This window comes from Cucumis melo, chromosome 4, assembly GCF_025177605.1.
Source record: "Cucumis melo cultivar AY chromosome 4, USDA_Cmelo_AY_1.0, whole genome shotgun sequence".
In the NCBI taxonomy this organism is placed as follows: Eukaryota; Viridiplantae; Streptophyta; class Magnoliopsida; order Cucurbitales; family Cucurbitaceae; genus Cucumis; species Cucumis melo.
This window is the reverse complement of record NC_066860.1, coordinates 2,988,425-3,010,982: the sequence shown is the minus strand read 5'-3', so window position 1 is coordinate 3,010,982 and position 22,558 is coordinate 2,988,425. Positions and strand designations below refer to the sequence as shown.

Genomic DNA, 22,558 nt, shown 5'->3' with positions numbered 1-22,558 from the left:
AGAATTTATTGGAAGTGCCTTTGGCTTGAAGTATCCTTTCCTCACCATCTTTTGTAATTGCTTCTTACTTTTTCTTTTTTTCCTTTTCAATAACGAACGGGAATAAATGTATTAGATAGGATTGCAAAAGGAGAGAGAGAGATCAACCCGAGGGCAGGCCTTCCGAATTAGGGATCCCTAAGCAAAAGGAGGAGGAATCAAATAGAATTCCTCCAATCTAAAGAGAGAGGATGACTTCCCTAGAAGGACAAGTATGCTATAAGATGGAAATCAACTAATATTTAGTGGAAGCATTTTCTCAGTATGAATCAGGAGGACTATCTACGGTTTATTTATGGAGTATAAAGAGGTTTTGAAGGCTATGAACTTATCCACCTAACAGCTCTCTTCCTCAGTTTCTTCTTCCTCTTCTTTTTCTGAAATATTCCTCTGCTTGCTGATAAGTGATCTCTACCTTCATGAATGGGGTTGATTTTTTAATTGGCACCTTAGCTCATTTCTGCCAGCTACCTTCTTTGTCCTCTATTGTTCTTAATAAAATTTCTGTTTTTCCTTTGTGTGTGCGCGCGTGCATGCAGCCAAGTAAACTACATATCAAACTCAATATATTGTGTTTAAAACGAGTAAGAGCAATGCCTGATCAAGAAGCTGCAAGGATATCTTCTTACTTCGTACAGAAGTTGTTGCAATGTCAATACATAGAAGAATCTGGCAAGGAAATCAAATATTAATGAGCTTATTAGTACATTGGGATGACACTGATAATAACTTTGAACCGCCTATCTTTTCTTTTCAATTAAACCAAAAGCCTTGGTGTGAAAAGGGAAAGGACAAAAGAAGCACATACTACAGGCAAGGGACCTAATTGGGAACATAATGAGGAAAAATCAATCTCTTGTACTGCAGAAATCCCATCAGCAGCACGGGACATGACATCTTCCATCTGGGGAAAAAAAGTTAAACATTTTTATATAGCCCAATCAAAAAAATGATAATACCGAATTAAGTGACATAAACGTCAATAAAATAAAAGATGGAATTTCTGTTGCTGGTTTTGGACATCTCCAGAAAATGGTTCAATACTAGTCTCAGTTCAGGTCCATGTTACATTTCTTTGTAGCCGGTTTTAATTTATTTAAAAGCAGCTAAAAGAATTGCTTCTTCAAATGTCTCTTAAATGATGAGGGCCATTCAAATTATAAAATAGAAATACTACAAACATTAAGCATGAAATAAGGTAGTATAAAATAAATGTATAACATATGCAACAGAAAATAAACACCACCCTAATGCACTATGAATAGCACTGGCCTAATAAAAGGAAATACATGAAAGCATGCAGAACAGAACCACATTTGCAGATTGCGGCATAGATTTGGTTAGTCTTTTACTAGCTAAAGCACATTTCTAGTTCAAAATGTAAAAACAGACATTATGCATTGACTAGGAGGTTCATACAGATACTCTTCTGATGGCATTATCAACCCACTCAGCTAGTTCAAGTGTGGCTTTGTCTTCTGCTGATAAAGAAAATCTATGAACTGCCTCCTCTCCTAGATCATATTTTGCTTTCTGCATACATCTGCAAATACAAGTAGTCCACATCTGTCAGAGATCCTTAATTTCTAGGCATCCCAATGGTGGATGAGCAAGAAAAATGGAATATCCTCAAAACAAGTAGAAGCATTCAGTGCGTAACATTATAAACCGTCTACCACTAGCCACATCTAACTTTGAAACTTTTCTTGTTTCTCACATGTGAAAATATTCTATAATGATGAGTTGCTCAAGAAGCCTTTCCACTAAAGAAAATAAAAGGTTCAAGCCACTTTGGCATTTGACCCAATCTTTAGAGGTTTTATTTTCTAATAAGGGACACCGACACACTTAAGGAATCTACTCCTTCCAAGGTCAAACATTCAAATCCTCACCCCCACATTTTTTACTAGAAGAGAGAGAGACAAGGAAATATGTTGAACAGGAAGCCTCCATAATTTCCTCTCAAATCCTCTCGAAAATATATTGAACAGAGAGCTATAGACCATCATAAGTGGCCCTATTGGTCAATAAGATTCGTTTGCTATTCCTGACTTTGAGCTTCAAGAATTCAATAAGCAAATCCTTGCCTTCAACAATGACTAACCATCATGGGTTGGCCTAATAGTAAAAAAGAAAACATGGTCTCAATAACTAATAAGAGGTCATGAGTTCAATCCATGGCGACCACCTAGTAGTGAGAATGATTGTTACAGAAATGTGAAAATTAGTAGGGAACCATGAGAAGGATGCACACCGTTGTGTCAGACTTTTTAGTTTGATCTAGATGTTCCACATCTTTTTGTTTGGATTCTATTGCCCTTTGGTTGGTAGGGAAGCAATGGATGTGGCACCGATTTTGTTTTTGCTCGAGGTGATTGTTTTCAGATAAAGGAGGGAGATTTTAGGGTATAGAGCTCGATCCTTTGAAGGGATTCTCCTGTAACTCGTAGCCTTATTGATCCTTCTTCCATAGGAGAGTTGGTCTTCCCTGCGCTTTGGAGGATTAAAATTCCTAGGAAAATTAAGTTCTTTTCTTGGTAGGCTTTGCATGGAAGGGTTCACACTTTATCACCTTGTGAAGAAGATGGCCTCATTAGTTGGTCTCTTTTGTTGTATTCTCCATCAAAAGGAGGAAAACTTTGATCCCATTCTCTGAAGATGCAAGTTTGCAAGAGGTGTGTGGAGCGAGTTCTTTCAAACTTTCGAGTTTTTTATAGCATGTCACAGGGAGTTTGGTGATTTGATCGGGGAGTTCCTCCTCCGATCACCCTTTTGTGAGAAAGGTCGATCTTTATGGCTATGCCATGTTAGCAAAAACCCAAAAGTTAGAAAGAACTCGCTCAACTCCGCTTTTGCGAACTTGCATTTCTAAAGAATGCAATCAAAGTTTTCCTCCTTCCAATAAAGAATACAACAAAACAGACCTTTCCTTCATGCTATTTAGTGAGATCTTTGGAGAGAGAGGAATAATTGTGTGTTTAGGGGATTTGAATCAAAGTGAGACCCTTGTTAGATTTCATGTTTCCCTCTAGGTTTCGATTTCAAAGAACCTCTGTATCCATCCCGTAGGTTCTCTTTTATATAGTTGGAGTCACTGTTTGTAGTTAGAATTTTTTTTGGGCGGGTTTTTTGTATGTTCATGTATTCTTTCATTTTTACCTCAATGAAAGTTGTGTTCCTTTATTAAAAACTATTTTTTTCCAAGTTCTGTCACCCAATTCTAGCCCCCAGCGCACAAGAAGTTCAGGAATAGCAATTAAATGATACTCCACACCTCTAAGAAAGCATAACTTCGCATAGAAATATAATTCCACGCTTGTTACAAAAAAAAACAGTTATTTAAGTATAAACCATACAATTGGAGGCAGCTGGTAAGAGACACAAACATAGAAAGAAATCTCTACGACCAGTCATGTCAAATCACAGTTTAAAAAATAAACATTCAGAAGTCAGGGAGAGGGAGGGGCTTACTTTGAATAATTTAGGTATGCAAGTTGTCCGGTGCCTAAAGAAGATGAGGAGAGAGAGAAGAATAGCCAGACAACTTTACTTTTTTACCGAAATATGAATCCTACTATTAGACAGTGGTCAAAACAACAGAAATACCAATAATCCAAACAAATGACTATTTCAAAACTCACGGGACCGGTAACTAGTAAATGTGGATTCTTATTACCAATAGCCACCATTCCCACTACTGACAGAATATAGCAGACAAACTAGTGGATGTGGGGTCAGGTCAAGCAACTTTTCAGTTTTCCCCTCAAGAATTAAACAACTGGAAAAAGAAGACAGCACGATTATTACAAAATGAAGAAAAACACGACCAAGCAAGTAAATCAAGTTACTCAATAGGAACCACAGCAAGACAAGTATAGCATAAACAAGAATATTATATCTTGGGAAGTTCGTGAAAAAAGGGATACAGAATTTACAGGTTAAGCAGTTTGGAAGGAGCTGCACGCAGAATAGTCAATGCTTCTTTCCATCTCCACTGCCGTTCAGACAATGGTAGCAGATGCTGCAAGATTGACAATCGCCATTCCCACTCTTCTATGAAACGTGTAGCAATGGAGACTCTCCACTCCAAAGCCTTTCTTCCCCCTATACCAGCGCCATAGTTGGATATCTCATCATCTTGAATCACAGCTGAAGGAAGAGTGCAACGCAATGTATCAAATAGCACTGTTATGAACGATATAACCATTCCATTACTCCCTTCAAATACTGTCAAATCAGGTTGTTCTGACGAATTGGAACAGGGTGATGAAGAAGGTCTCCCAGGTGCATTGCAATGTTTCATATTGAGGGACAGATCATTCATATGCAAAAGTGAGATAATGATGCTCACCATGAGTATCTACAACAACAACAAAAAAAGAAAAAAACCGAAAAAAACATTTATATGAGCACGGTCATTTAACTTCTATGGCCAACCCACAGGTGTTGAATTTAGAAGAATCTATCGTGAGCTAACTAACTATACGTAGTTCGAAAAGAATCAACTCAGATAAATTTCAGTATCTGAGGAATTACTGCAAATTGTACACTTAAATGTACTTAAAATTAGAAATTCAGAACAATATCAATGGTAGACTACCAATACAAATAGCTAATATGCAGTGTGTTGAAAAACGCAAACCATGAGGAAACAACCTTTCGTGCAATATTATCTATCGACTCCAAATGCTTGGAAAGATCGTTCAAATGACAGAATGCAACTTGATGATAATCTCTTTCAGCTGTCACGCCTTTTTCCATTGATCCTAGTGCAAGAACAGCTGATTCTAGGGCATAGCGCATGTGCATAAGTTCAATATCTTGGATCCTACCCAGAAAAAAAAAACAAAAAGCAGTTTGAAACGCAAAGAACATTAGGAAAGAAATATGACTTAATTTTCTCAAATCCAGAACCCTACAGCATCGAACACATACCTTACATGAAGACAAACTACAAAATTATAGCTTTTTTTAAGAAATATGTATGTTCAAAATTAAAAACTTAAGTTTACATCTTGGACCCACAAAGTAACCCCAGTATCCTACCTCCTTTCAGTAGCAATGCTAGAAGAAATTGGCTGCATTTCAATCAGCTCAACCGCATCCTCAAATCTGATGCCTGGAACAACATCAAATAACACCTGCATAAAAGATTCTTTAAACATGTAATGTCACAATCCAAAATAAAATATATAAAAAAAAAACTTCATGAAATGTTTGGTTAAGGTTTAAGAACTTCAAAGAGAAAACACCATTTGCTGCTGACAATTCTAAATTACCAAAAGCCTAATATTGCAGATAACAGATACACCAACTTGAGAAAATCATGCCCTTACTTATGCAATCAAATGAAATAAAGTTGATTTTTAGTCGGACCACAATAGTAAACTTCGGAACTGATATCTCAAGAGTCATGGGAGAAACACTCACCCGAAGAGGACTCTGAACAGATAGCCTTTCTAGTACAAAGTTCTCGACAAAGAGATCTGAATCAGTATCTACTCTGCTACAAACCAAATGCCCTTTTCCAGATTGCAATAATGAGAATTTTGAACTCCATGATCGACCAGAGTTGACACATGCAACAAATGCGGAAAGATCAAGATGGTAACATAAAGTGTCACAAAGATGTTCCACACAAGATATCTGCAAGAAACAGAGCATCATATGTCATCTATGGACATCTTTTATCATCATACATGACCCAGAAAGAGCATTATAAGAGCATTTTCATGTAAAAACTCACATCTTCCAACTGACATTTAACCTCGGAAGATGCATCCTGCAGTACTTCAGGTGGCTTGCTAATCCACAGTAGTTGCATCAACTCCCTCCGTTCTTTTAACTGACCCGACAATAAATCCCAACCCATTGCAGCTACCAAAGGCCGAAGGCGAGGAAACAATAAGAGTACCTAAGAAAGAAAAGTTCCATAAACCAAGTGAGATCCATAGACAATAAACAAAAGAAAGACAATAAAGTGGTGTGCTATTGAATTCCACTAGCAGCAAAACCGAGAGGCACAAACATTGTTGGCTTCTTGAAGTTCTGTCCTCTTCACTGCAGAGAGAGCAGCATCCATTATACATTCCAACACGTGTGATCCAGAAACACGAGCATAATGGTACAAGTCACTTGTGCAAAAAAAGGTTGCCTTTGTTAGGTATGCCGTCTTCTCGTCCACGCTAATTTCAGGCTTTAATTCCATGATATAACTTAGAAAGCGTTGTATTGGAAGTGGAATTTGATTGTTATCAAGCCCTCTGTGTATCTCAATCTCTTCAGCTAGCACCTGATCTTGAATAATCTGTGACAAAAAAACATTTATTCTACCTGTCACCTTAAGTGCATTGTCTAGCTAAAAACATTGCTGTACCATTTAGAGCTTTCCTGGTTGGGAAAGATAAAGGGCTCATATGCAAGTGAGTGCGCGCACAAATTACTTGTATCATTTCTACGATGTGTCGGGAATTTGATGAAAGTGCCGCTTCATATACTGAAAACAATCTTCCTCGCATAACCTCGTAGTCACTTTCAGATGCCTTCTTTTGCGCCAAAATAATCTTCAGGAGGTCTTGGAAAACCTCGCTGTATATGAGTTGAATAAATATGCAGATAAATACCCACAAGCAACAAGAGAAGCATGAGCAAACTATTTACATCAAAGGAAAAACAAAATGAAACAGAGAAAAATCCAAATGAAAATGAAATACCAGAAACCTGCCAATATGGTTTCTGGTCATCTCTTTCACTTTAGAAGTGTTAAGAATCGATCTTGATTCAACATACCGGTATTCGGCTTCGTCTACCCCAGGCTCAACATGAAGAAAACGAATGTGAGAAACTGCACCGTTTACATCCCCATTCTTCAAGCACTCTTTCAACTGGTTCAGATGTGTTTTCTGGACGCATCTTTGAATTGAAGCCAAACACTTGACGTCTTCCTCCTCGTTCAAAGCCGATGTCCCATCGTTGTTACTGCGCACTGTTATTGCCAAACTTGGGCCATAATACTCAGAACTCCCGACCTGTCTCTGTATATTTGAACACAATGCATCAAAAGCATCTGCGTGATCTCCAATTACTCTACTCAAACAAGTTAATTCTTCTTCGTCTACCAACCCGACCGTCGCCGGCCTAGCTTCACTTTGGTTGCCGTCAACTTCAGCAATGGCACCTTCTACCTTCAACCTCTTCACTCCCAATTCCAATACCTTATCCAGAACCTGCACACAATCACCGATTTCCACCGGAACATCCTTCGGCTCTCCCTCTTCAGCACCCAACAAATCACTCCGTTCCTCGACAGTCTCAATTGCGGTCGAAACTTCTTCTTCTTCCCCCTCTTTGTTCACTGTCTCCAATTCGAGCTTCTTCCTCGTACTTCCCACTATACGGTCGATCAAATTCTGGACTAATAACAAGAATTCCGCTCGTAACCGCAGCGTTTCGTGGTCAAAACCCCATATCGACGAAGCATTATCAAACTGAATCAACTCAAGGGTCGTTAAGTACGTTAACAAAGACGGCGACGAACAAGATGGCGACCAAGTGACATTGTCGAACCGCCCAGATTGAGAAACGATCGTCTGCAGTATAGAAAGAGCGAGTTCTGGATTCCTAACTCTAAGAGCAACGATTATGGCACGAAGAGGCTCGAACTGAGCAAGATAGAGATGGTTTGCAGCCAATCGTGAGAGAATTTCAGTTTCTTTGTCTTCCATAGCTTAAGTTCAGCAAAAACCCAGTTGCATAATGTTGAATCCGAGTGGAATTCGTTGAGAGAATTGGCTTGATGAATTGTGAAACATGAAGAGAAAACGGGAGATTGAATTGAATGAATATATATGTTGCGTGAGGAGGAAAATGGCTATGTCTACGGATGTGAAACTGTTTGATTCTCGGGAAAGTGAGGCGGAAGAATGAAGAGAGAAAAAGTTGCATCGGCTAAAATGGCTGTGGAGCAGTGGAAAAGGGTAAAAAGGGCAAAGCAGCGTTGGCTCTGCCATGGTCACCGATTACCTCGGCGCGCTAGTGGCTATGGCGCCTCACGTGGCGCGCTTTTGTTTGTTTTTTTCCGGTAAGAAAAACGTTGCCAAATATAACATAAACCAACCGACCTGCTGCAGTAAAATTTTAGTTTATATCGATAATAAATTTTTATCGATGCACTAATACAACTAAAAGCCTTTAAGTAGGTGTGTGACAATATTTTTAAAGAATTGTAAAATTAGTAAGGTCTATTATTTATATCTATTATATTTTTATCATTAATAGACTGTCGTGGTTTATAAACTAATATTTGTAATATAGTTTATCGAAACTTTTATCGTTAGTAAATTCCAATAAAAATTTAAACTCCAACAAAAATTTTGATGCTTATGCGAGAGTTGGGAGTCTTCTGGCTCACAGATAATTCTTTGAACTTCTCTAGACTTTTACGTACTAGCGGTTGGTCGGGTACATGGACTATACTCGTGAACTCTCATTTTGGTTATATTTAATTAATATTTAATTGAATCAAAATAATTAATTTTATATAATTGTCATAATAAAAACATGTGACATTATTAGAATTGTCATAATTCAATCTAATTGTCATAATAAACACATGTCGGTTTTCAGTTAATCACAAATACAATTATTTTAATAAATGACTTGTTAATTTGTAATTGGTTCCAAAATTTCTTATTAGCAATGACAACATTAATACAAAATATCTTATGAGAATTGATACGAGTTGATATGTTACAATTTATATATACATAGGCTTTTTTTTCTTAAGAAAGCTGTCAAATAAAAGATAAAGTGGATAAAATATTTAATTTGCATAAGTTAAAATAGGGTGCGTTATATTTTTGTATTTATAAATTTGTTGGCTTAAATAGCAAATAATTTGTTGTTTTATTGTTGCTAAAAAAATATTTGTTCTTTAATGATACATTTGTCATGTGAATGGAGATTTTAATTGTTTAATTAAGTCATCTTAAAACATAAATTTAAAAATATAGTTGTGTTTTTATTTCCAAATATGTGTTTCGTATTTTATATTTATAGATCATAAAACTAGTATTGCTTATCATGTAAGATCTACTTGACGATAAGCTATTGTTAATTTTTTTATGAATATAATTACATTTAAAAATTTTGTTCAGGTGCAATTTTAGTTTGTAACATTTGAAAAAAAGTTTGAGTTTAGCTTTAGCCTATACTTTGATAAAACCAATATTATATTTACGATCTGAAAACCCTTGTAAATATTGTTTTTTTTTTTAGTGGTTTTATCAAACCAAATGAAACTATATTTTAGTTATAGACAATAAAGATTGAATTATATTCATTTAAAATCATATGGATCAAATTTGTAATTTAACCTAATTAGTAGTTATTGAATTTCTTACATGGTTCCATATGAGAAACTTGGACGAATATAATCTATGTGTCCAATTGAACTATGAGCTAGAGGTCTTTTGATTTTGTATGGGCTACGACGACCAATACTTCTAAGAACATATATGGAGTGTTACTGAAAAATAAGATTTGTTGAAATATAGCCACATAAACCATGAAACCAAAAAGACACGAGACATTAGATTTAAGAGCATTATTATATAATTTTACACTGCATTACACAGTACATAATATTTTTTAAAAATAAATTGACTTTTCTTATAAAAAAAATTTGAGCTTATAATATGACATATTGTATATACAAGTGTTTTTTTTTTTTTTTTTACAATTAATATAATTTTTCTTTTAAAAGTATAAAATTCAAATTGCGGATACAATGAAAACATAAAATTGTTTTTAGAATTTGCATTATTTGAATCACAAAATTCGAAAATAATTTTTTATAAACAAAATTTCAGATTGTTTATCAAATTCATGCATGTTGAAGTCAATGAAGACAAAAATATAAAATATAATCAAAACTATTTACCAAACACATACGTATATATAATAATGTAACCGTGAACATCTTTAATGGAGAACTCAATTGTGGGGAGGGGATGAAATGGCCGATGGGTAGCAAGGATGGGGACAAGGGGAAGCCATCCCCACTCTATCCTTGGAGACATCACTACAACATGGCCAACCAACTTAACCGTCAACAATCGACTAATCATGATGTCGTTGTAAATTGACCATTGTAATTGTATTTAATTAATATACGAGTATAAGTGACAAGCAATTGTCGTAGACGAGTCACCTTTAAATATGAGTTGTTGTGTTGGCTGTTTTTACCTCTTTCCATCTCCCTCAGTTCATTTTTCTTCCATGAACTTTTCATTATTTTCCACTGCCCACAATTGGTAATGTCTACGCGTTTTTTCCAAATTTCTTCTTCCTCATCTCTCTTCCCCTCTTTTTCTAAAATGTTTGCACCAAAATAACAATAAGTTGACATTTTCATACTAAAGTTTGAAATATTGAAATGTTTGCGTCGATCCTGTTGCTTACGGGTCACCAATTGCAACATGATGCTCGTTGTGTTGTTGGATTTTACATTTTCAATTAAAAAAAACGTGCAATTTGATTTTTATTTGAGTTTTGAATATGATAGTTGGGGTGAATTTTTGCTATTTTTTAAGAAATTGATGTTACATTTTACATTTTATCAAATATATTTGTGTTGACTATTACTTCAATAAAAATAACCATAAAAGTTAGTTAGTTAAAAAAAAAAAGATAAATAAATAAAACATGGACTAATTTGGCAGTTAAACTTAAATTATTTACCAAGCTAAGCTGGCAAAGAGAGGAAGTTAAAAAATAAATAAATCAATATTATTATATTTTTTTACCGCATTGTGTATGCAATAAAGAAAAAAATTTAACCTAAATGGAAACAAGGTGGTAAAATTGGATAAGAAATTGGGACAAGGAAGATCTGGGTGAATTTTTCTGTTCCGCCGTAACTTCGCTGTCAATCATTCCTTCGCCATCACTTCCCGAGAATCAAACAGTTCCCAAAGGTAATTTTTTTTGGCGGGAAAAGTTCATCAAAAGATCAAATTTCTACACATTTCTGGCGGCATTTGATTTCTACATTTTTTTTTTCTTTTGGATCAGTAGAAGTAGAACTTACCAAGTTTCCTTTTTTTTGTTTTTTGTTTTTTTGTTTTGTGTCCGTAAAAAGTTTCTGTTTCTTTGAGAATCACTGTGATGGCTAATGCCCTTCCGTCGTGTCGATCATCACCGGCGGCTACGAAGGCCGACGGCGAGGAAGAGTGGTCGGCGAAAGAAGAGAATGTTGATGATTCAGAGGTAATTTTTGAAGCCGAAGTTTTGAAGTTACGAGATCAATGGGAGTTGGCATCGGTTCTGAACTTCTTGAATGTGAGTTTGTATACTGGATTGAAATTTCATATTTCGTAGGGAGAGAAAGAAAGTGTGGTAGATGTTTGTATTGATGATGGAATGAATATGTTTTTTTGATTTATTTGTTATTTTGACGTGGAGGTTTTCGAGCCGGTGATTGGGAAAAGCTTGAGGATATCGGCGGAAGAGATTGAAAAGGGTTTAATAAAGCCTGAAAGTTCATTAGCTGAACTCCACATTGCACTTTTGAAGGTGGAAGATTTTTTGTTTTTTCCTCTCTACATGCACAGCACTGCTCATCAATTTTAATTACGCAATGACTATTTGTGTGTGTATGTGTTTCTTTGTCTCGTCTCGAGGATGTTTTTATTATCCTGTTGATAATTGATGTCTATAGTTTCATTGTAAATTTGATATGGGGTGTTTTGTAACAATTTTCCTATCTTATTTGTCTTGCTTTTGTTGATCTCACTCTGTATTTGTTTTAAATAGAAGTTTTATTAACACTAATGAAAACAACATTTGTTTAGCTATTATTCAATGCCAAAGTCATCACTTAGAAGTGAAAATCCGTCGCCCGTAGTGCATTAGACAAGGTTTGTGTGAATTATGGAGTCTTTTATTCACTGATCTGCTGTTTATGTTAACAGGGCATACCACCTGTTAGTAAAATGTTAAATGGTTCTAATGCATGGGTGACTGTACTTTGTAAGAAGCTTGCCCCATGGTGGCCTTGGGTAAGTTACTCTTCATACAGACATGCTTGGTTTAGTCTTCCGGTTTCATCTGCGTCAGTAGCATGAGAAAAACTCGTGTATTCATTGCAGGTTGCTGAAGGGGAGATTCCACTGAAGGCTTTTAAAGGGTACACATAGTATTTCCGAACTACTTGAATGACATATCTGTATACTTTTGAAAATTGATTGATTCAATCTTCGTTCCATTTTTCTTGTATACAGAGAGGAGATATCAAACTACAAGAAACTTGATCCTACAAAACGCTTGCTGCTTTTAAAAGCTCTATGTGAAATTCGAGCAGATGTATTGTTTTTTATCTTTCTTCATTTCCGTTGCATACTTCATGACCCTTCATCCTGCTTATTACCACTACACTTCAGACCTTCGAGTAATAAATCTAATTTTATTTGGTCTATGATTCTTATTGAATGAATTTCGGTATGCATTTGGACGGTATGTGAACTATGTTGGATTTGGTTCCCCTGCCCTCTTTTCTTTTCCATTAAAAAATCTCGTTCCATGCATTTTTATGGCCCTTTCGTTTTTGTTTTTCTTTATCTGAAACTTATCATAATAGTTAATATCTCTGCATTATGGTCGTCAACTTGAATAGTTGATTTTATTATTACTATTTTCATTTGCAGCAAGATGATACAATATCATATATTAGCGACTGCTTGAAAGATAAAACTCAAATGTCTTGTTTCCAGAAAGATAGATTTGGAGGAGATGGGAATGGAATCTCTTATTGGTAATTTTAAGTTAGTTGTCTTCATCAAATTTCTGAAGTCTGATGATCTACTGTATTAGTAATTCTAACTGTGATTATAGGTATGATGGGAATCCATTTGTTGGTTATAGACTATACAGGGAAGTTATTAAATGTGATACAAAGACAAAAGGTAAACAGAAGGGAAGTGTGTCCCTTCCAATGTTTAGCACTCGATGGGAAACAATGGCCACAAATCTCGAGGAATTTCACAAAGTTAAAGTATGCCGAAAGTCCCTTTTGGTTTGGATTTGAATTCCGTTAAAGGGCTTAGAAATCATAACGACTTCTTTCCTGTTAATGGCAGGACAACTTTTTGTGCAGCAAATTCACCAGTGAAGTTTCTGTTGGAAGGAAAATTGAATCTGATGCCATTCCCGTTCTTGAGAAACTCCAGAAGGTTTGTTGCCAAATCATTATGTTTTGGGTTTTATTGTTATGCTTTGTATAGACAGACAATTTGCTAGTACTATGTAAAAGTCGTAGATTGATATTCTGATTGGAGATTAACTAGGCGTGTGTTTTCTTTGGTGGATAAAGCTTCTGTTTTTATATGCTGCAGAAGAAGGAGAAGTCCTTGAAACGTAAGCTTAGGGAGGACAAGCTCTTGAATGACTTTAACAAGGCTTGTATGGTCGGAGTTACACGCACTTGTCGCAACCGTACACCCGTGAGCTATACATTTGGTATAGACTAAAGTTCCCTTTACTTGGTTATTAAAACTATCTGCATTTGTAATTTTCAGACGTTTCTAGTATCCAATATTGTCATTTTCACTCTTCCGTCTTAGTTGCTGTAATGGTACAACTAACACACACAAAGGACTAAATGGTTTTTGATGTGGGGCAATTCCTGCTTCATATTTAGTGATTAGAATTAGAATTGGAAGAATGATTTTTTGTTACCCATATACTATGTCATGTGTAGGTCAAGTCGTCATTGACTGAGTTGGCTTTGAATTATACTCTCTAATCTCTCTTAATAATCGAACAACATTTTGGCCTTTGTTGATAGAATTTTCGGAACTGAATTTTTGCTGAAATTTATGTCATATTAGAAATTTGATCCATGTGCATATCTCATTGTTATATTCTTGAATATTGACCACTCCTAATAAAGTGTTGATTTGTGGAATGCTGTGCAGAGGAGTACAATCGAGCAATTGATAATGCCATTAGGCTATCTAGGTAAGCACTTTTCTTCTCTCTCACTCTTGTTTTTCTCATCAATTGAAGAAGAAAACATATTTCTTTTTTTGTAGATTTACTGCCTTTTACATTTCCTTTATGACCTGAGGATGTTCTGATTGATAGAGACGTCCAATTTTAAGTTATTTATTTACAGATGTTCATGCCACCATTAATGGCTTGATGGATTTAACTTTGTTCAAATTTGAGAAGTTTCTTGTAATTTTCTTTTGTGATTGAGATTTTCCATTTTTTTTGTTCATCAATGAAATCCATAGTAGAAGAAACAAGAAGTAAGACACTATTACAGTCGAAAGAAAAATAAAGAAAGAAAAAACACACTTTTTTAGGCGATTCTATAACAATTATTGTGAAGTTTCATAGCCATCTTTTCTGGTATAGCAGTGTAGTTTCGATAGTTTGAAAAAATAGATTCACAATTCCAAATAGCTGTCCATCGCTTTTGTTTGTACGGATGACTAGTACCTACGTTCATCTTAGTTAGTAATGGATGTTGATGACCTAGCCGCGTAAGAAGCTATTGAGAAGGGTTTACTTAACAGATTGCAACTCATTATATAATTAAAGTGCATTTGACATTTAGGACTATATTTCAACTCGATAGTGTTAAATGACCATCAAACTCGTAAGCTTAAATTTTTAAGTTGTTCTAAATTAATATTTTCATCTATACTTTAATACTTTCTTCACTTATGGATTTGAAAATTTGTAGAAGACCTAACTAGTGAAGTTCAACATTAATTAAGAAGAAACTACATTGTATGGGATCCAGCATGGTCTTTAGTATTATGTTAAATCATTACTAAACCCGAAAATTTAATTTTATGGACTGTAGTTAAATTTAATCTTTTTATAATACTTAAAACAACTTTTTTTTTTCCTTTTGGATAGACTAAACTCTGAAACATATGATTTCAAAGAGAAAGGATACTGAGATAATTCAGAATGATACATAGTTGATATCATATGGTATAAAAAACCGATCATATAACCATATTCCTTTCTTTGGGTAGTGGAAGTTGCCATATGTACTTGGCGGCATGGAAAGCCAGTTGTATTTATGCTGAGTTCACTGCTATTGTTGAGCTAGAATATCCATTATAATCCATTAAGTGCAGATACGTATTCTTAAAATAGCGCCGTTGACACTTAGGTCATATTACTCTTAAATTATGCATGCCCACAGGAATACAAATTTGGGTCTCAAGATTTGGATACCATTTTCCATTAATATAGGTGAGTTGTAGTGTTGCATTTTCTGGACATTTGGATGTTGGTTATTGCCTCTCATGTGGGAGGGAGGCTTGTTGCGCAACCGTTTTTTTGTTCATCAATTGCTTTCAACAGTAAGAACAATAGGGACCGATATCAAGCAATATGGTTGTAGGAACTCAATCTTGAAGTTTGTATCTTGGAATTGAAAGACATATTCTGGACAATATCTTTTTGTTCCTTTTAGGAACCACAAACCATTCTATTGTTGCATGAGAAAACCTTAATAGTAAAGATTTGAACCACAAATCTCTTGATTACTGGTATAAAAAGTACATCCACTCGATGATTGAGGACTTCTTCCTCCATCCACTTGTCAAAGAAAAATGGTAAATTTCATGGTTTGTGGAAGTGTGTGCCTTGTCGTGGAATTTTTGGAGGAGAGAAACAACATAGTGTTTAGAGGTGTAGATAGGGACCCTTGTGAGGTTTGATCAAGGTAAGGTTCCAACTTTTTGTAACTATTCCCTGAACAATATCTTAGTTGGAAACCGTTTCTCTAGGGGGCTTTTGTGAGCTTGGTTTTTTGTCTTGTATTCTTTCATTTTTATCCCCAGTAAAAGCAATTGCTTATTTAAAAAAATAGTATCTGCGTTTCAGCCTATAATTTCATAGGGGAGGAGAAAGTTCACTTCAAATTAAAGCAAGAAAAGGTGTAGATTCAATAAATTGGTGGATGCTTTGTTGCTGGAAAGTTCATACATTTTTTTTCCAACCATAAGTTGTTCTAATAGAAAGCACATCTAAATTTCTTCCATAGGATCTTCTTCTCCTTTTTGAACATATTGCCGACGTGGAACATGGTATTTTCTCTTTGCTTACTTTTTCGATTCTGTTGCGTAGATTTTACCTGTAAACTTTTTCTCAGCGTAACACACTGCATTCCGTATTTACATTCAAACTGCACCATAGTCATTCTATTTATACTTCCAAACTGCTGTTCAGGAACGTGAAAAGAACTGATGAAAAAGAGCAAGGGATGCATCACAAGCGCAGTAGAAAAGATGTTTCTACTAGTGGGAATTCTGACACAATGATGAAATCAGAGGATGCCTCTGGAAATAGCGGCAAGAGTAGCAACAATGACAGTGTAAGCAATACGAGCAAAGAAACTGACATTGACAGTGCTGATGATGCCGACAACAAGGATTATGAGGACAAAGACAACGGCGACGATTCAGATTCCGATTATTCCGATGCAGAAGAGAAGAATGAAACACTACATTCAGAACAAGAGACCAATGTCGAGAAGCCCGCAGAATTGTGCAGTAAGAGGCCGGATAGAAGCACGAACCATATGAGTAATAATGAAAATAGAAAGGTGAGTGCCAAAAGTAGGTTGAGACAAAGACCAGTTCTTAACTCTGCCCTTGATGGTGTTGTACCTGATTCAGATGATGAAAATTGATGAAAGACAAGCAGCAAACAAGATACTGCAGCTTAAAGATCATTGTGCCAATCACTAAAACAATTGGGTAATGGCTTTTGATTTATATGCTAACCAATGGAGATATTATTTTTCCTTCAATTTTTGTGTTAATAGGTATTTTGAATTACAATGGTTCATTGGTGATCTGGAAAATTTGTTGTTCCCAATGATCTTATTTAATGTCTTTGGAGATAGGAGGAAGGAATTTGTTCCTCCTAATTCTAAGCAATTTTTGTGAATGATCTAAATATTTGTAGTTTAACATAAATTGTAGTGTTCTCATCTTGGATGATTGATTATTCTTTTTTCTCTTCCCTCTAAATCAGATCTTATGATTCTATTTCTGATCATTTGGTTCTGACCAAATTCACAGCATAAAATGAGTTCTCGTGGGTGATGATGAATTTTAGTTGAGGAATCATTTTCTTAGAAGAAAAAACCAAGAAGTATATGATTTTTTCTTGGTAATTTTAAACATTTTATTTTCATTAAATCGGATCATAAATATAAGTTTGTAATTAAATTAGCAGATTTAATTAATTCATATTTATTTGTTCATCTTTTTAATCAGTCAGGGTTATGTTTGTAAGTTTATTTCAACTATACTTTTAGTTTATAAAATTGTTAGATTTTTATCTGTTTTCAGAGTAATTATGATGGATAGCAATTTTTAAAATAATTATTAAGTAATTATATTTAAAATAATGAAATATATAGCAACATTTTATAAAAAAATTGTAAATATGACAAAATCTATCAGAGTTCTAATAGACTTTTATGATTTATGAGTGATAGACCACATTTTTTACATGATTTTTATGGTTTATCAGTGATAGACTCCTATTATTGATAGATTTTGCTATATTTGCAATTTTTTAAAAATGTTGCTATATATTTCATTATTTTGAATATAATTGCTATATTTGCAACTATCTCTTTTTAAATCATGCAAAGTTTTTGAAGTTAAAAATTATTTTTTAAAAAAAGAATTTGAATAAAAATTTGAACATTATCTTAAGTAAAAAAAATGTTTTGAATAAAGTGGAAGAGAATCAACTTAATTTCAAAAATGAAAAAACTCAAAAAAATAGTCACAATTTAAAAACCTATTAAACATTTCAGATAAAATAGAATTATACTTTGAATGTAGTATATAATGAAAAATCAAAATTAAAAGGACAAATATTGAAGTTTAGGGATTTAATTAAAAGTATAGGGTTAACTAACAAAAATACTTAAAAATAAAAATGTAATATTTTGAAATATGATGATCAAACAAAAAGTAAATTAAAAACGTAAAAGCAAAAGAATAACCTTTTCTAAAAGGAAAAAAACATGAACATAGTCGAGCTGTATCCATCCCATCTACATCTAGTCAACATTATTTACATCACAGAATCACTTATCTTTAAACATTCCTTCTAGTCACTAACGTAAAATGACAAATAAAAATTTACTTCATTGCAAAAATTGATTAAACAATTCGATGGAACATATAATTTATTAAAAAAATAAAAACTAAATCCAACTGAAGTAACCTTAATATATACAATAACTAAACTAAACCCTTGATTCTCTACACTTCTTTCCTTTCAACGGTCACTCCCTCACTCTCGGGCCGCCGTCGCCAACAGTCATCTCCGGATGAATTTCCGGCGCCGGCCCGGATTGGTTCCTCTTATCCTAAACCCTTTACCCAACCGAGCGGTTCGGTTCATATATGACACGAACCGAATGAGCCGAGCCCCATGTTTAGACCATTGTATTCGTCCAGCCCATCTTATCAGTAGCCGCCTTCACTGACCGAGAGACGCCGTTTTCTCTCTTCCATTTTCCTTCAAAACCCTCAATCTCCCTTCTCATTTCCATATACTCCAACCATGTCCGCTTCATCCCAAACTCCGATCGACGAGCCGCTTTCTGCCGGCGATGAATCTTCCAAAGCCGTCAGCAAGAAAGCCGCCAAGAAGGAGGCTGCCAAGCTAGAAAAGCTCCGCCGGCGCCAAGAAGCAGCTGCAGAATCTGCTATTTCGTCTCTCAACGTCGAGGACGATCCGCTTTCCGCTAACTATGGCGATGTACCACTCTCCGATCTCCAATCAAAGGAGGTTAAGAGTATTGAAAACTGGACTCAGGTTGGCTCTTTGACGCCGGAGCTTAAAGACAAGTATGTGATTCTACGGGGTCGTATTCAGACGATTCGTGCTGTTGGGAAGAAGATGGCGTTTTTGGTGGTGAGAGAAAAGGGATTCACCGTGCAATGCGTTTTGTCGGAGCAGCCGGAGCTTGTTAGTCGCCAGATGGTGAAGTATGTTGATGGATTGAGCCGTGAGTCCATCGTTGACGTTGAAGGAGTTGTGTCTGTGCCCAATGTTGCCATTAAAGGTGCTTCCCAACAGGTGGAAATTCAAGTGAGGAAAGTATATTGCATCAGTAAGGCAATGCCGACTTTGCCTATAAATATCGAAGATGCTGCCCGTAGTGAAGCTGAAATTGAGAAGGCCTTGCAGGTATACTTTGTAATCGCTTTCTTTTAATGTGATCTTCGTGATTGTCTAATGTCTGTTGTGAGTTCTATACATGCACACACGCACATGCACACGCACACATATAATCTTGGTTTCACTCTGTAGTGCTTTTTAACCAAAAGCAAAGAGATTTGTGGACCTCCTGTTTAATGTTAATCTCATTTGTTGTCCGCAGGCTGGTGAGCAACTGGTACGTGTTAATCAGGATACGCGTTTGAACTACAGAGTCCTCGATATGCGGACTCCAGCTAATCAAGGGATTTTTCGCATCCAATGTCAAGTTTCAACGGTGAGTTCTCTTTGTTATTTTATATTTTTAAAGGTTCTTTGGTCTAAATCAATGGTTATATTACATGAAATTGGAGTATTCGGGATTTATTCAAAGTTGATTCTGGTAGATATAGCTATCATTGTCGTCCTGCTTGGTTAGGTTCTTGTTGCCTTGTTCATTGGCCATCTGTAGCTTGTAGGAAGAGTCGATTTGTTTTGTGGGGTTGGAGTTCTGGGGAGGATCTTTGGGCTTTGATTATATAATTTATATTAAAATCCTCTTTCTGGATGTATCTTAATAGTTTTGGTTATTATCAGCTTAGCCTTATTACTCTTTTGGATTGGGACCCCTTGTGTAATTGGATGTGAGGGTTTTTTTGTATCTGTGATTGTTTTTTTTTTTTTAATTGTATGCCCTTGTTTATTCTTTCAATATTTTCTATGAAAAGATTTGTTGTCTTTAAAAATCCTTTGGCTGCCATTAATCACTCCTTTTTCTCTCTTTGGTGTGAAAAGGAATTGGAATTCTTTCTTGTAACTCACTGTCGTTGTTGACAATAAGATTGTAAACAAGGAATTTGTAACGTTTAGCTATTTCCCCATGTAGTTTCACTTCTCATGTTAAAAGAAGCACGGTCGTTGATTATATTTTCATCATGCAGATGTTTAGACAATTTCTGTTGGATGAAGACTTTGTTGAAATCCACACTCCAAAATTGATTGGAGGTTCTAGTGAAGGCGGTGCTTCTGTTTTTAGGTTGGATTACAAAGGCCAACCCGCTTGCCTGGCTCAGTCACCTCAGTTACATAAGCAAATGGCGATCTGTGGTGACTTTGGGCGTGTATTTGAGATTGGTCCTGTTTTTAGAGCAGAAGACTCGTACACACACAGACATTTATGTGAATTTACAGGACTTGATGTTGAAATGGAGATCAAGACTCACTATTCTGAGGTAATGCTCTAAGTTGGCTTTTCATTTGTCTTGGGCATAGTTATTTGATATTGGATCCGACTTTTTTTCTTCTGTTTTAGTGCAGGTCATGGACATTGTGGACCGTTTGTTTGTTGCAATGTTTGATAGTTTGAATGAAAGATGTAAGAAAGCGCTTGAAGCAGTTGATAAACAGTATCCCTTTGAACCTTTGAAGGTGAACTTATTTATTGATTGCTTACTTTGTAAATATTTCATACGCTTTGAAGGTGAACTTATTTTTGGTTATGGATTTGTGCCAATAGAAGAGATGTACAAGTACAATGTGGATATATGACTTAGTATGAATAGTTGAATGATTTTCTCTCATTTCCATCTTTGATTCGATTTCATGAATATGCAGTATTTGCGAAAAACTCTACGACTTACATTTGAGGAAGGAATTCAGATGTTGAAGGTTAGTACTTAGTGGTCCCATCTCTTTTTCCCTTGCGAATCATCAAAAGATTCCAAGACCCAAATATCTTGACATTTTTTCCTTCCTTTGTTATTATGATTATCATCATAGGATGCTGGCGTTGAAATTGATCCTCTTGGGGATCTTAATACAGAGGCTGAGAGGAAATTGGGACAACTCGTCTTAGAGAAGTAATTAGGGGTTCTTGCTTATTTAGTTATGAACTTGTTGATTTTGTTCAATTATTATATCTTAAGATTCCTGATGAAATTTTCCTAACTATAGATATGGCACGGAATTCTACATTCTTCACCGCTATCCTTTGGCTGTTAGGCCATTCTACACTATGCCTTGCTACGATAACCCAACTTACAGTAACTCATTTGACGTCTTTATTCGAGGTATGCATTGCATATTACATCACTATAATTGTCTTACCAGTGCTCATTCTTCCTTAAAATTCGGGTTCATATTCATTCTACAGAACAAAATTTGACAATACATCCTTCATGGTAAGTAACTTAGAACATTGTTGTCCATGCAGGGGAAGAAATCATTTCTGGGGCCCAGCGTGTGCATGTGCCAGAATTTCTAGCTGAACGCGCACAAGCATGTGGCATTGACGTAAAAACAATAGAAACATATATTGATTCATTCAGGTAGTTTGCTCTTTGTTTTCTCCTTTACTCAAAGTTGGAATTTAACATGAGTAAGCTAGATCCAATTAGGTTCATCTCCGACATTTTTTATGACATGAATGCTTTCGTTGCAGATATGGTGCCCCTCCGCATGGTGGATTTGGAGTAGGTTTGGAGCGCGTGGTGATGCTGTTTTGCGGTTTGAATAACATTCGCAAAACATCGTTGTTCCCTCGTGATCCACAGAGGATTGCTCCTTAGGCATTTCACAAGTAACACTGCAATTCCAGTTTTTGAAATATACATTTTGTTGCCTTCTTTCTTTCTTTCTCCCTTCATAGGAAAGGAAAACAAACAAATTTCTGATCTACTGATTATTATGGTTTACTGAATAACAATTGTTTGTTTTTCATCGTTGCAAATTCCAAGTTTGTTTTGAACAATCGTTACTTCATGTAGATTTTTATTATAGTTTTTCTTTGTTTGAAATTGATAATTTGACAACTTCTCCAAGTCAAACCTTTGTTCTTTTTGGGTTAAAAATCGAAGAACTCTTCGATAATGATGATATTTTTCTCGTGATGCTTTGATTATGGAGATGAGACAATTTAGAAGAGACGTTAATGATTTCTTCAATCGAGCATTCGTAGGGAAAATGAGTACTTCATGTCTATTTAACGAGCGATTTTTTTAGAACTTTTTCAAATAGCATAATTTGCCAAGAGCTTTAAATCAATTGTTTATACACTAGTCCAATGTGCTAGTAAATTGGACTCATTCATCATTGAGATCGCAAAAGCACTCAGATATATATTCTTGGGGATTGATTTAAGAAAAGAATATTTAAAAGAAAACATATGTTTATTTAATTTTCTTAATAATTATTTAAAATACATTTAGAAAGTTCAAATACTTCCAACTCTTTTCAAAATTAGTTGTTTTTTTAAATCAAATAC

General features: G+C 35.3%; 3 protein-coding genes across 5 annotated transcripts in view; 2 read left to right on the top strand and 1 right to left on the bottom strand.

The window, feature by feature from the left end:
• Positions 1 to 8,007, bottom strand: part of LOC103503783 (uncharacterized) — a 31,871-nt gene extending 23,864 nt beyond the window's left edge. Inside the window, exons 1-11 of one of the 3 annotated variants that reach the window (XM_008468125.3) lie at positions 6,829 to 8,007; positions 6,483 to 6,627; positions 6,068 to 6,346; positions 5,786 to 5,953; positions 5,470 to 5,685; positions 5,086 to 5,180; positions 4,696 to 4,867; positions 3,975 to 4,399; positions 1,459 to 1,582; positions 848 to 943; positions 637 to 708 (exon numbers count right to left, since the gene is read on the bottom strand). In XM_008468125.3, the coding sequence (XP_008466347.2) occupies positions 637 to 708; positions 848 to 943; positions 1,459 to 1,582; positions 3,975 to 4,399; positions 4,696 to 4,867; positions 5,086 to 5,180; positions 5,470 to 5,685; positions 5,786 to 5,953; positions 6,068 to 6,346; positions 6,483 to 6,627; positions 6,829 to 7,763 (2,727 nt within the window). In that variant the 5' untranslated portion in view covers positions 7,764 to 8,007. Of the gene's footprint in view, positions 1 to 636; positions 709 to 847; positions 944 to 1,458; positions 1,583 to 3,974; positions 4,400 to 4,695; positions 4,868 to 5,085; positions 5,181 to 5,469; positions 5,686 to 5,785; positions 5,954 to 6,067; positions 6,347 to 6,415; positions 6,628 to 6,828 lie in introns of those variants that run through there. The other 2 variants (XM_008468126.3, XM_017048055.2) reach the window with 2 other exon arrangements.
• Positions 8,008 to 10,912: 2,905 nt separating this feature from the next.
• On the top strand, positions 10,913 to 17,045 carry LOC103503782 (DDT domain-containing protein DDR4). Its single transcript, XM_017048024.2, has 12 exons — positions 10,913 to 11,015; positions 11,180 to 11,379; positions 11,503 to 11,613; positions 12,012 to 12,098; positions 12,189 to 12,226; positions 12,321 to 12,402; positions 12,744 to 12,850; positions 12,931 to 13,090; positions 13,176 to 13,268; positions 13,431 to 13,554; positions 14,013 to 14,055; positions 16,294 to 17,045. Exons 2-12 carry the CDS (start codon positions 11,206 to 11,208, stop codon positions 16,754 to 16,756), a joined length of 1,482 nt encoding a protein of 493 aa, XP_016903513.2. The 5' UTR covers positions 10,913 to 11,015; positions 11,180 to 11,205; the 3' UTR covers positions 16,757 to 17,045.
• A 1,328-nt stretch (positions 17,046 to 18,373) lies between these two features.
• On the top strand, positions 18,374 to 22,024 carry LOC103503781 (aspartate--tRNA ligase 2, cytoplasmic). Its single transcript, XM_008468123.3, has 9 exons — positions 18,374 to 19,287; positions 19,481 to 19,594; positions 20,238 to 20,528; positions 20,614 to 20,724; positions 20,911 to 20,964; positions 21,076 to 21,155; positions 21,250 to 21,365; positions 21,509 to 21,623; positions 21,737 to 22,024. Exons 1-9 carry the CDS (start codon positions 18,658 to 18,660, stop codon positions 21,861 to 21,863), a joined length of 1,638 nt encoding a protein of 545 aa, XP_008466345.1. The 5' UTR covers positions 18,374 to 18,657; the 3' UTR covers positions 21,864 to 22,024.
• Positions 22,025 to 22,558: the final 534 nt, after the last annotated feature.

Coding starts and splice junctions, on each gene's coding strand:
- LOC103503782 (XM_017048024.2), top strand. CDS start 11,206: ATGGCTAATGCCCTTCCGTCGTGTCGATCATCACCGGCGGCTACGAAG. Junction 12,403..12,743: donor TATGTGAAATTCGAGCAGAT/GTATTGTTTTTT, acceptor TTTCATTTGCAG/CAAGATGATACAATATCATA. Junction 13,555..14,012: donor ACCCGTGAGCTATACATTTG/GTATAGACTAAA, acceptor AATGCTGTGCAG/AGGAGTACAATCGAGCAATT.
- LOC103503781 (XM_008468123.3), top strand. CDS start 18,658: ATGTCCGCTTCATCCCAAACTCCGATCGACGAGCCGCTTTCTGCCGGC. Junction 20,529..20,613: donor TCAAGACTCACTATTCTGAG/GTAATGCTCTAA, acceptor GTTTTAGTGCAG/GTCATGGACATTGTGGACCG. Junction 20,965..21,075: donor AAGGAATTCAGATGTTGAAG/GTTAGTACTTAG, acceptor TTATCATCATAG/GATGCTGGCGTTGAAATTGA.